The sequence below is a fragment of the Aureococcus anophagefferens genome (assembly GCF_000186865.1).
Source record: "Aureococcus anophagefferens unplaced genomic scaffold AURANscaffold_13, whole genome shotgun sequence".
NCBI classification, from domain to species: Eukaryota; class Pelagophyceae; order Pelagomonadales; family Pelagomonadaceae; genus Aureococcus; species Aureococcus anophagefferens.
Window position 1 is genome coordinate 860,780 of NW_008705573.1, and position 9,738 is coordinate 870,517.

At 72.1% G+C, this 9,738-nt stretch overlaps 3 protein-coding genes across 3 annotated transcripts; 1 reads left to right on the forward strand and 2 right to left on the reverse strand.

Moving 5' to 3' along the window:
• Window positions 1–111: 111 nt before the first annotated feature.
• ABC25 (hypothetical protein) lies at window positions 112–918 on the reverse strand (the record flags this gene model as incomplete). Its single annotated transcript, XM_009039879.1, has 1 exon — window positions 112–918. A coding segment is annotated over one exon (807 nt), but the record flags the coding sequence as incomplete, so codon positions are not given.
• A 4,879-nt stretch (window positions 919–5,797) lies between these two features.
• On the reverse strand, window positions 5,798–7,480 carry AURANDRAFT_71885 (hypothetical protein; the record flags this gene model as incomplete). Its single annotated transcript, XM_009040058.1, has 3 exons — window positions 5,798–7,113; window positions 7,135–7,138; window positions 7,169–7,480. The coding sequence occupies 3 exons, from the start codon at window positions 7,441–7,443 to the stop codon at window positions 5,821–5,823; spliced, it is 1,572 nt and encodes a 523-aa protein (XP_009038306.1).
• Window positions 7,481–7,680: 200 nt separating this feature from the next.
• On the forward strand, window positions 7,681–9,483 carry AURANDRAFT_65202 (hypothetical protein; the record flags this gene model as incomplete). The annotated part of the gene is made up of 2 exons (XM_009039973.1): window positions 7,681–8,265; window positions 8,455–9,483. 2 exons carry the CDS (start codon window positions 7,681–7,683, stop codon window positions 9,481–9,483), a joined length of 1,614 nt encoding a protein of 537 aa, XP_009038221.1.
• Window positions 9,484–9,738: the final 255 nt, after the last annotated feature.

The window sequence follows — 9,738 nt, forward strand, 5'->3', positions numbered from 1 at the left end:
GGGCTTCAGCGCGACGTCCTCGGCCGCGAGCTCCGACGCGTCCCACACGGCCGCGAGCGTCCCCGCTAACACCTCCGCGGCGGGCCCTTCGGTGACGCCCGCGGGCTTGGCCAGGCCGCTGAGGATCTCCATGTAGTAGTCCGCCGGGTTCGAGAACTCGGGGAGCGCGTAGCCGAGCGACCGGAAGTAGGGCTCCGCGGCCGCCGGCGGGCCGTGGTAGACCATGCGCCCGCCCACGCCCAGGAGCACGATGTGCGTGAACGACGAGAAGAGCGCGAAGGACGGCTGGTGGAGCACGACGACGACGTTGACGCCGCGGCGCGCCAGTTCGAGCAGCGCGCCGACGACGTGCGCGGACGTCGCCGAGTCGAGCCCGCTCGTCGGCTCGTCGAGGAAGAGCAGCGACGGGTTCGACACGATCTCCATGGCGACGTTGACGCGCTTCTTCTGGCCGCCGGAGATGCCGCGCCGCTCCGCGTCGCCGATGACGACGTCGTGCGTCGACCGGGCGAGTTGCACGATGCGCAGCACGTCCGCGACGCGCTGGTCGATCTCCGCCGACGACAGGGGGCGGTCGGCCTTGATCGCCGCGTAGAACGTCAGCGTCTGGCGCACGGTGAGCTCCGGGAGCATGACGTCGTCCTGGGGCACAAAGGCCACCAAGCTCGACAGGCGGCCTAGCCCGCCGCCCGCGTGGCGCTCGCCGCCGACGTGCACGGCGATGTCGCCCGTCGTCACGCCGTAGCCGCCCGCGCGGTCCGCGAGCACGGACATGAGCGTCGTCTTGCCCGCGCCCGACGGGCCCATGATCGCCGTCACGGACCCCGATACCACCGACCCGGACACGTCCCGGAGCACGACCTTGCCGCTCGCGCGGACCCGCAGGCCCACGCGGTCGAAGAAGAGGTCGACGCGGCGGGTGACCGTCTTGTTCGACGGCAGGTGGCTCAGCGACCGCCCCTCGAGCGACGGCCGCGCGGCGCCGTCGCGCCGGGCCTCGACCGCCGCGAAGCCCGCGGCGGCCGCGCCGCCGACGAGGAAGACCGCCGCGAGGAAGCCCGCGACCTGGGCAGGACAAGAGAGATTCAACGTCGATTCAACGTGAGTGTTCCGCGCGCGCGCGTTCCGGGAAAAGCATTCACGCTTCAAGACCGTTCCGAGAGATGATCGCTCGTCCAAAAATCAGCCGAAACGAGTGGAAAACGGCCGAGAAATGAGCCTTTGAAGTTGGGAATTTCGCTCTCTTGTCCTGCCCTGCCCGCGACGTAGACGACGACGAGGTTCCACTGCGTGCCGTAGGAGCCGCCCCGGGCGTAGACCGTCGCCGCCGCCGCGAAGACGACGCCGAAGACGACGCACAGCGCGACGTGCGACCGCCTCGCGCAGCCGCAGCACGTCCACACCGCGCCCGACTCGGACCGGAGCGCCATCGCGATGACGTCGTAGTGGCAGAGGCCGCAGCACCCGAACACGGACACCGCCGCGAAGAGGACCGCGGCGACGGCGACGCCGTTGTGGAAGACCGAGACGAGCATGAGCGTCAGGGCGGCGCCGCCGGCGAAGAACACGACCTTGGCGTGGTCCTCGAAGCTGAGGCTGTAGAAGGGCGCGTCCTGGCCCAGCTCGTCGTCGACGACCGATTTCGGGCTCGACGCGTCGCCGTCGGTCGTCGTCGTGAGGCCGAACGCGTCGCGGGCCGCCGCGCCCGCGGCGGCGTCGATCTCCTGGAGCGCCTTCGCGAGCGACGCGCCCTTGGCCCTGGCGGCCTTCGACGACGTGAGCGCGCGCACGAGGAGCAGGAGGCACGCGACCGTGGCGACGAAGAGCGCGCACGTCTCCGAGTAGTCGGGGAACTTGAGCCCCTCGTCCTCGCAGGGCACGGACGACTTGCCGCCGTGGAAGAGGGCGTGGCACCGCGCGCCGCGCGTCGAGCCCGTCGGGCACGCGTGGTTCGTGTGGCACTTGTGGCGCTGCGCGCTGTCGCGGCAGTAGGAGCCCGCGGGGCAGAGGTAGAGGTGCTTGCTCCCGGGGCAGACGCGCCGGCCGCCGCCGACCTTGTGCGACGCGATGGACTTGTCGACGGAGCCCGGGTAGCGGCACTTCGTGTCCCGGGGGTTCGTCGTGTTCGACCGCGGGCAGTAGCCGCCGGCCGCGCAGCGCACGAGGCACGTCTGGAACTCCGGCGAGAAGAAGCCCTCCGGCGCCGCGTCGACGTCGCCGGGCTCGCCGTTGTCGTAGCGCCAGCGGAACAGGCCCCCGGCGCAGGCCGCGTCCGACGCGTCGCTCTCGAAGGCGCACCTGGGATCGCGGGCGTCGACGGGCTTGCGCGCATTCGCCAGCTTCCTGAGCTGCTCGCCGTCGCAGTGGTTCGCGTAGAACTCGTCCGCCGTGAGACCTGCGCGGAAATCGACCGCTGGTTTGGGGGGTCCCGTGTCGCAACGGTCGCACACGCGCACGTAAAGATTTTTGAATTCGGCGCGGCGTCGGACCGCCCGAGCCGAACGTCTCGAGGAGCGCGGACACCGTCGCGTTGTAGAACTCGTCCGGGTCGCGGAAGAAGTCGACCCACTCCTCGAGCGTGTCCGGCGTCGCGCCGTCGCCGTCGCGCAGGGAGTCGCAGGAGACCTTGAAGTCGCGGAAGACGAGCGTCTCCATCCACGACTTCCTCTCGCCTCGAGGCTCGCGGCGGTACCTGCGCCCGACGCGTCGCCGCGCGCGCGCGAAGACCCGACCGCGGCGTCCGACGCGTCGCCGCGCGCGCGCGAAGACCCGACCAGGACGCCGCGGCCGCGCTCGAAGAAGGCGTCGCGCGTGTGCAACGTCACGTAGGTGGCGCCTAGGACGAGGACGACGCCCCAGAGGAAGGCGAAGCGCTTCGCCTTGTCCGCGAGGGACTGGAGGACCGCCGACCCGCCGCCGCAGGGGGCGCAGCGGTGGCCCTTGCGGTTCGCCCCGCCCATCATGACCTCCTTGAGGGTGATGACCGGGGCGGAAAAGCGGGGGGCCATGGTACTGTTGATCGATATCGGCCCGGCGTGTGTAGTTTGATCTATCGGGGCGGGCTCGCACCTGAACTAGGAAAATTCCTACTGGCAAATATCGTCGAAACGAAATTCTGTGCGCGATGTGGTCGCTCGCGGCGCGAGCCCATGAGCTGGTATCACAGGCAGGTTATGTACAGGCTTCTTTCCCTCTGGGCAGCCCTCTCGTGAAGGCGCCCTCTCGGCCGTGTGTCTCGGCGGCGCGGCTCTCGGCGGCGGCGTCGGTGCTTGCTTCTTGGGCTCCTCGCGCTCCACCTCAGAGGAGCGCGAACGCGGCCGCGAGGCCGGCCGCGGCCGCGGCGCCGAGCTTGGCGGCGCCGTCGGACTCGCACGGCCCGCACCACCCCGTCCCGTCGTCGTACTCGAAGAGCTCCCCGGTCTCGGGGTCCTTCCAGACCGTCTCGAGGCAGAGGCCCTCCGCGCACGCGATGCAGTCGCGGTAGTCCGTCGGCGCGGCGTTGTAGCCGCAGGTCGCGCAGGTCGCGTCGCAGGCGCAGTCCTCGTGGATGACCTCGCCCGGCGCCGAGTAGCACGTATGGGCGTCGTGGTCGTGGTCGTGGCCGTCCTGGTCGTCGTGGTCCTCGTCGTCGTCGCCGGCGCAGGCGAACTCGAAGAAGGAGACCGTGCCCGACCACGCGCCGGCGACGATGGCCGCGGCCTTGCCCGAGGGCGAGTCCTCCGCGGAGACGAAGAGGATGGACTCCGGGTCGACGTCGCCGAGCGTGCCCGCCGCGTAGGCGATCTCCGGCGACAGCGTCTCGGACGCGGGCGAGAGGTGCTCCGCGAAGAGGAACGTCGGCGCGGAAACGTCGGAGATGTCGTAGACGAGGAGCGTCGACGCCTTCTCCGTCGCCGTGACGGCGAGGAGGCGGCCGCAGGCGACGCCGACGGCCATGGACTCGGGCCCCGCGCCGTCCTTGAGGGACCGCTCGTCCACGGTCTGGCCGAGGGGGCACGCGCCCGGCGCGCCGTCGCCGCTGTCGTCGCAGCCGTCCGCGGCCGGGTCGTTCATCTCCTCGAGGGTCTCGCGGAGGCCCTCGCCGGCGACGTCGTAGAGGAAGCCGCCGGGCGCGCGCGTCAGCGCGAACTCCTCGTCGTGGACCGCGTTGTGGGCCCAGGGGTAGGCCGCGCACTGGCGCGTCTCGAAGTCGGACCCCGAGTCCCAGACGAGGGCCATGTCGGCCGCGGCCCAGATGGACATGCCGCGGCCGCCGAAGCCGACGACGCGGTGAAGCACGGGCGCCGCGGGGTCCGAGTAGTCGACGGCCGACGAGCCGATGGTGACGCGCATGGACGTCCCCCCGAAGTTCGCGAAGCCGCCGGCGAGCGCGCCCCCGTCGACGAACTCCGCGAAGTCCTCGCCGAAGGTCGCCGCGTCCTCGACGAGGTCCTTGAACTTGGTCTTCTCCTCGTAGGCGCCGTACTCCTTGTCGTCGCCCTCGTTGGGCGTCGCGAGGTAGGTGGCGCCGTCGACCTCGAAGGCGACGAGCGTGTCCGGCATGCGCATCGAGTAGAAGTCCGGCTTCGGCTCGAGGACGCACGCGCCGTCCTCGACGGTGTCGACGCCGAGGGCGCTCCAGTCCTTGAGCGGCAGGCCGTGGATGGCCGTCGCCGTCGCCGACGCGGCGTCGACGGTGACGATGGCCGAATTCTCCTGGAGGTTCACGTAGAGCGTCGACCCGTCGGCGGACCACGCGACGTACTCGGGCTCGAAGTTGTTCTCGGGCGCGTAGTTTTCGCGCGCGGCGGCGAAGTCGAGGTCGCCCGAGAAGGCCGCGCTGTGGTCGTCGAAGTACTCGAGGGCCTTGAGGGGCAGCGCGAGGTGCACGCCCGCGGCGATGAGCTCGTCGTCGGTGCCGAGGCCCGCGAACGACACGGTGGTCACGGTCGGCGACCCGGAGGCCCAGTCGGAAATCAGCGTCGTGGACCCGGCGGGGTCAACCAGTGAATCGCCGTAGACACCCTCGCCCTCGTCGGCCGTGGCCGCCATCGTGCACGCGGGGTTCGGGAGCACGGAGTCGGGGAGCGGGCCGACCTCGGCCGTCGCGACGGGCGCGCTCAGGTCCGACGTCGCGTAGATGTGGACGTGGCCCGGGTCGGTCTTGACCTCCGCGGCGGCGGCGACGAAGAGCCAGCCGCCGCAGACGGCGACGTCCGTCAACGACCCGCCGCCGACGGCGAACGCGTCGACGACGGACCCGCCGGCCGCGCCCGCGTCCGCCATGTCGACGACGGTGACGAACCCTTGCTCGGAGACCGCGTAGAGCGTCTTGGTCGCCGGGTCGTAGGCCGTCTTCTCCGCGGCGCCGAAGCCGAACTGCGCGTGGACGCCGTCGTAGGGGAGGTAGATGCGAGACTTGAGCGAGACGCTCGCCACGGAGCCGGGCGCCGAGGCCGTCGAGGTGTCGAAGACGGCGGTCTTGGCCGCGGCGGAGGCGGCGAGCGCGATGATTAGCTTGGCGTGCATCGTGATCGAGGAGCGGGAGCGAGTGAATGAGATGCGATATACGAATCCGCGATTTTTTTTTCTCGAGAGAATTCGAGGTCGGCGAGGATCGCGGTCAACATAAAACAAGACGGCGTGTGCGCCCTCCCACGCCTCCTTCCGCGCAGGCGCTGACGACGTCGCCTCGCGTGGTCGCCTACGACGCCATACAAAATAAATAACATTTACACGGAGACGCGGAAGGCCGTTGATGGCGACGGAGTCGCCTAGAGGAGTCGCCAGCGTCGTCGTCGCTCGCGACGAGCTGTCCGCGCCCAGGAGGATAACACCCCACTACGCGAAGGCGAAGCGCCCCCAGGGCCGCGGCGGGCCGAAGGGCCCGACGCACGCGTCCAGGGGCACCTCAAAGTGGTCCGTCTCCGCGCCGCAGGTGCCGTCGGTCGTGTTGAAGAACGCGCGGCGGAGCTTGGCGCCGTCCATCGCGTCGCGGACGTCGAAGGCGCCCCACTGGCCGTCGCCCGGGAACAAAACCGGCGGCGAGTAGCAGGTCCCGAGGGCCGGCAGATCGTAGACCTTCTCGTCGACGCCGCAGCCCTCCGGCGCGGAGGACTCCTCCGCGTCCGCGCGGTACAGCGCCATCCGCAGCGTCCGCGGCGCGAAGGGCGTCGCGGCCACGGCCTCTCCGTGCGCCGCGAGCCAGGCCGCGTGGACGTCCGCGAGGGGCGTCCCCGCCAGCGCCGCCGTGCCGTTGCAGCCGAAGGGGTCGCCCGACGTCACGGTCCCGTCGGACCACCAGATACACGACACGGTGTCGTAGTCTCGTTCCGGCGTCGTGTCCAGCAGGACGTGCGTGCCCGAGCCGAAGGACCGCGTCCACTTGGCCTTGGGCGGCGCCCCGGCGACGACGGCGGCGTCGGCCGTCGGCTTCCCCAGCGGCTTCTCGAACTCGTCCCAGCGCCGGAGCCACGTGTCGCACGCGTTCGCGCCGTCGCCGTCCCAGCCGACGCCCGCGCCAAAGTAGGACCGCTCGCCCATGCCGACGAGGAACGCCGCGAGGTGCTTGCTGAGGTGGGGCTCCGTGGCGTACTGCGCGTGCACGGCGACGAGGGAGCCGCCCTTCGCGAGGCCCTGGAGCTCGTCGATGTCCTGGTTCGGCGTGAACCGCTCGATCATGCCGCCCGTCGCGTAGCGCAGCGCCTCCGACGTCGGGTAGTTGGAAATCAGCGTCGCGTCGCCGACGGCGGCGCGGAGCGCGCGCGTCGACGCGTTGAGGCCCAGCGCCCACGGGGCGCGCGCGGCGCCGGACGCGCAGGCCGTCGCCGAGCTGCTCCAGCCGCCGCGGTTGCCGTCGATGAACGCGCCGTCGATGGCGCCGGAGCCCACGAGGTCCGCGACGCGCGCGACCCAGCGGTCGCGCGTGTCCGGGTTGGTGAAGTCGTAGACGCGGAACTCGCCGCGGGGGGCCTCCGACGCGTTCAGAGGGTTCGCCTTCTCGGACCAGGAGCTGTTCGCGAGCGTGACGTTGTCCGCGCAGGCCAGCTCGGCGCCGGGGAGGCCGTCGAGCGTGACGCCGAGGTCGTAGTAGGTCCGCGCGAGGTCCGACTCCGTGTACATGAGGCAGGGCACCTACGTTCGTCGTGTCCGTCGGGCGGAGGCGCGCGGGGCGCCGCGGCGCGCGTCAACCTGGCCGCAGGCCTCGGAGATCTTCTCCTCGGCGCCCGTGTACTTGGGGTGGTCGAAGAGGCCGTGGTTCTTCTCGAAGACGACGAAGGCCGACTTGGACATGTTCTCGACGGCGCCGGCGCTCCAGAGGGCGCCCGTGCGGTTCGCGCAGTGCATGTAGGTCGAGACGTGGTCCCAGGTCCAGGCCGGCAGCTTCGGGGTCGGCGCGCCGTCGGAGAGCGCTTGGGCGGAGCGCGCTTGGGCGACGGCGAGGGCGGCAAAAAGTGCGTACATGGCTGCTTGGAGCGGCCCTGTTTGGGTGCCGAAGGCTGCGAACATCGTTCTAATTGCCACAGGCGGCACCGTCACTTCAACATCACAAAAATCAGGCAAGGCCGAAGGCATTGAAGCGCCTCGAAGGAAACGAGCGGCTGCGACGCCCGAAGGCTGCACTCCGCCGGTGCTGGCGCCGAGGCCGGCGGGGGAACCCACAGCCCCAGACCGAAGTAAAGAAACACCCCGAAAAGCGCCATGGCCTCCGGCTCGGTCTGCCGCAACTACCTCGTCACGGTGACCTGCGCCTTCACGTCGCTCTACTTCCTGCGCCAGCAGCCGCTGCTGTCGCGGACGCTCGCCGTCGAGGGCGGCCTGCTCGACTGCGGGTCCTGCGCCGCCGAGGCGCGCGAGCGGGCCGTGCGGCGCGCGTTCGCCGCCGCGGACGCGCGCGCCGCGCGGGACGCGCTGGCCCGGCTCTGGCGCCACGGCGGCGGCCTCGGGGCGCCGGCCCTGCGCGCGCTCCGGGGCGGGCGCCGGCGCAAGCGGCGCCGCGCGGCGGCCGCGGCCGCGGCCGCGGACGCCGCGCGCGCGGCGGCCGTCGCGGGCCGGCGCGCCGAGCTCGCGCGGCTCGTCGCGCGCCGCGGCGCCGCGGGCGACGCGGCGACCGAGATCTGGCGCAACGCGCGGGGCGGCGGCGGCGCGGGCGGCGGCAACGCCACGGACGTCGACGCGTGGGCCGCGGAGGCGCTCGAGGGCGGCGGCGCGCTCGACCTCTTGGGCGACATGGTCTGCTTCGGCTCCGAGGCCGACGTCGCCGCGGCGGCGGAGCTCGTCTACTACGTCGCCGAGCGGTCGCCCGCCGCGCGCCGGCGGCTCCTGGAGACCGCGACGGCGCGCGCCCGGCGCCGGGAGAGGGAGACGGGTTCCGGGAGCCGAGGGGGAGCGGCGGTTTCCGAGCGAGGGCGACGGGTTCCCGCTCGACGCCTTCCGAGAGAGGGCGACGCCTTCCCGCTCACTTCGCCCCCGCAGGTGCCCTACGGCCTCTTCCTCGCCGTGCTCGACGACCCGGGCCGGCCCCTGAGCTGGAGCCGGGCCCAGGCCGGCTGGGCCCTGCTGCGGGTCCTCGACCGCGACGCGCCGCCGGCGCCGGAGTCGCTCGACGTGCGGCGGGCGATGGCCCTGCGCCTCGAGGATCTCGCGGACGCGGCGGCGTCGCGGTCGCCGGGGGCGTTGCCCGCGCTCCACCTCCTGTCCTACATGGCGGCCGACGGCGCGCCGGGGCCGCCGAGCGCCGCCGCGGCGCGCGTCGCGGCGCGCCTCGGCGGCGGCGGCGGTCTAGGCGACGGCGCGCTCGGCGCGGCGCTGTACGCGGCGCCGGAGCCCGGCTGGTCCAAGCGCGACGAGGAGCGCGTCTACGCTTTGAACGCGGCGGCGCACCTCGCCTGGGTCCTCGCGCACCGGCTCCACGGCGACTTGGACGGCGCGCCGGAGGTTTCTCGCCGCGCGGACGCGATCCTCGGGGGCGTCGCGGCGTCCGCGTCGAAGCCGCTCGCCGCGCTGTCGACGGCGCGCGGCCGCGACGTCTTCCGCGCGCGTGAGCGCGCGCTCCTCGCGGCGCCGAAGCCGGCGCCGGGCGAGCCGAGCCTCGACGGCTACGACTTCGAGGTCGCGACGACGCGGTTCGCGAGCTACGCTTTACGCATCCTCGCGCGCGCGGACGCCGCGCGGCCGTCCGTCGCCGAGGCGCTGGGCCTCGACAACGGCGCCAACGTCGCCGACGTCGACGAGGCGCTGACCGTGGCGACGGCGAGCGACGTGTCCCAGTTCCTCGACGACGTCGCCGCGGTGCTCGGCCGGCCGCTTCCCCGGTCGATCAAGCGGACGGCGACGCTGGCGCTGGCGCTCTCCCGCGTCGCCTGGCACCACGTGGCCTACTCGGCGCCCAACGTCTACGGCCTGCTCTCCGTCGAGCTGCTGGCCAACGGCCTCGTCTCCGAGCGGTGGCTCCGCCGCGTCGCGCCCTGTGCCGAAATCAACCACCGGTTTGGGTGGTCCTGACCAAACTTCAGAACTCTCTATCGAAGTCGATTCGGCTGATTTTTGGACGAATCGATCGCTCTCGTCGAGTTCTCGAAGCACAGCAGAAAGCCTTGCGTCGAAACGGTCGCATATGCGCACATTGAATTCGGGTTGAAGATTTGATTTCCACACAGGTCGCGCCCGCGGACGTCGTCGCGTCGCTCGTCGACCGCGCGGCGAAGCGGTCCGAGGCGCCGCCGGGCGCGCCCGCGGCCGCCGCCGGAGAGCACGCCG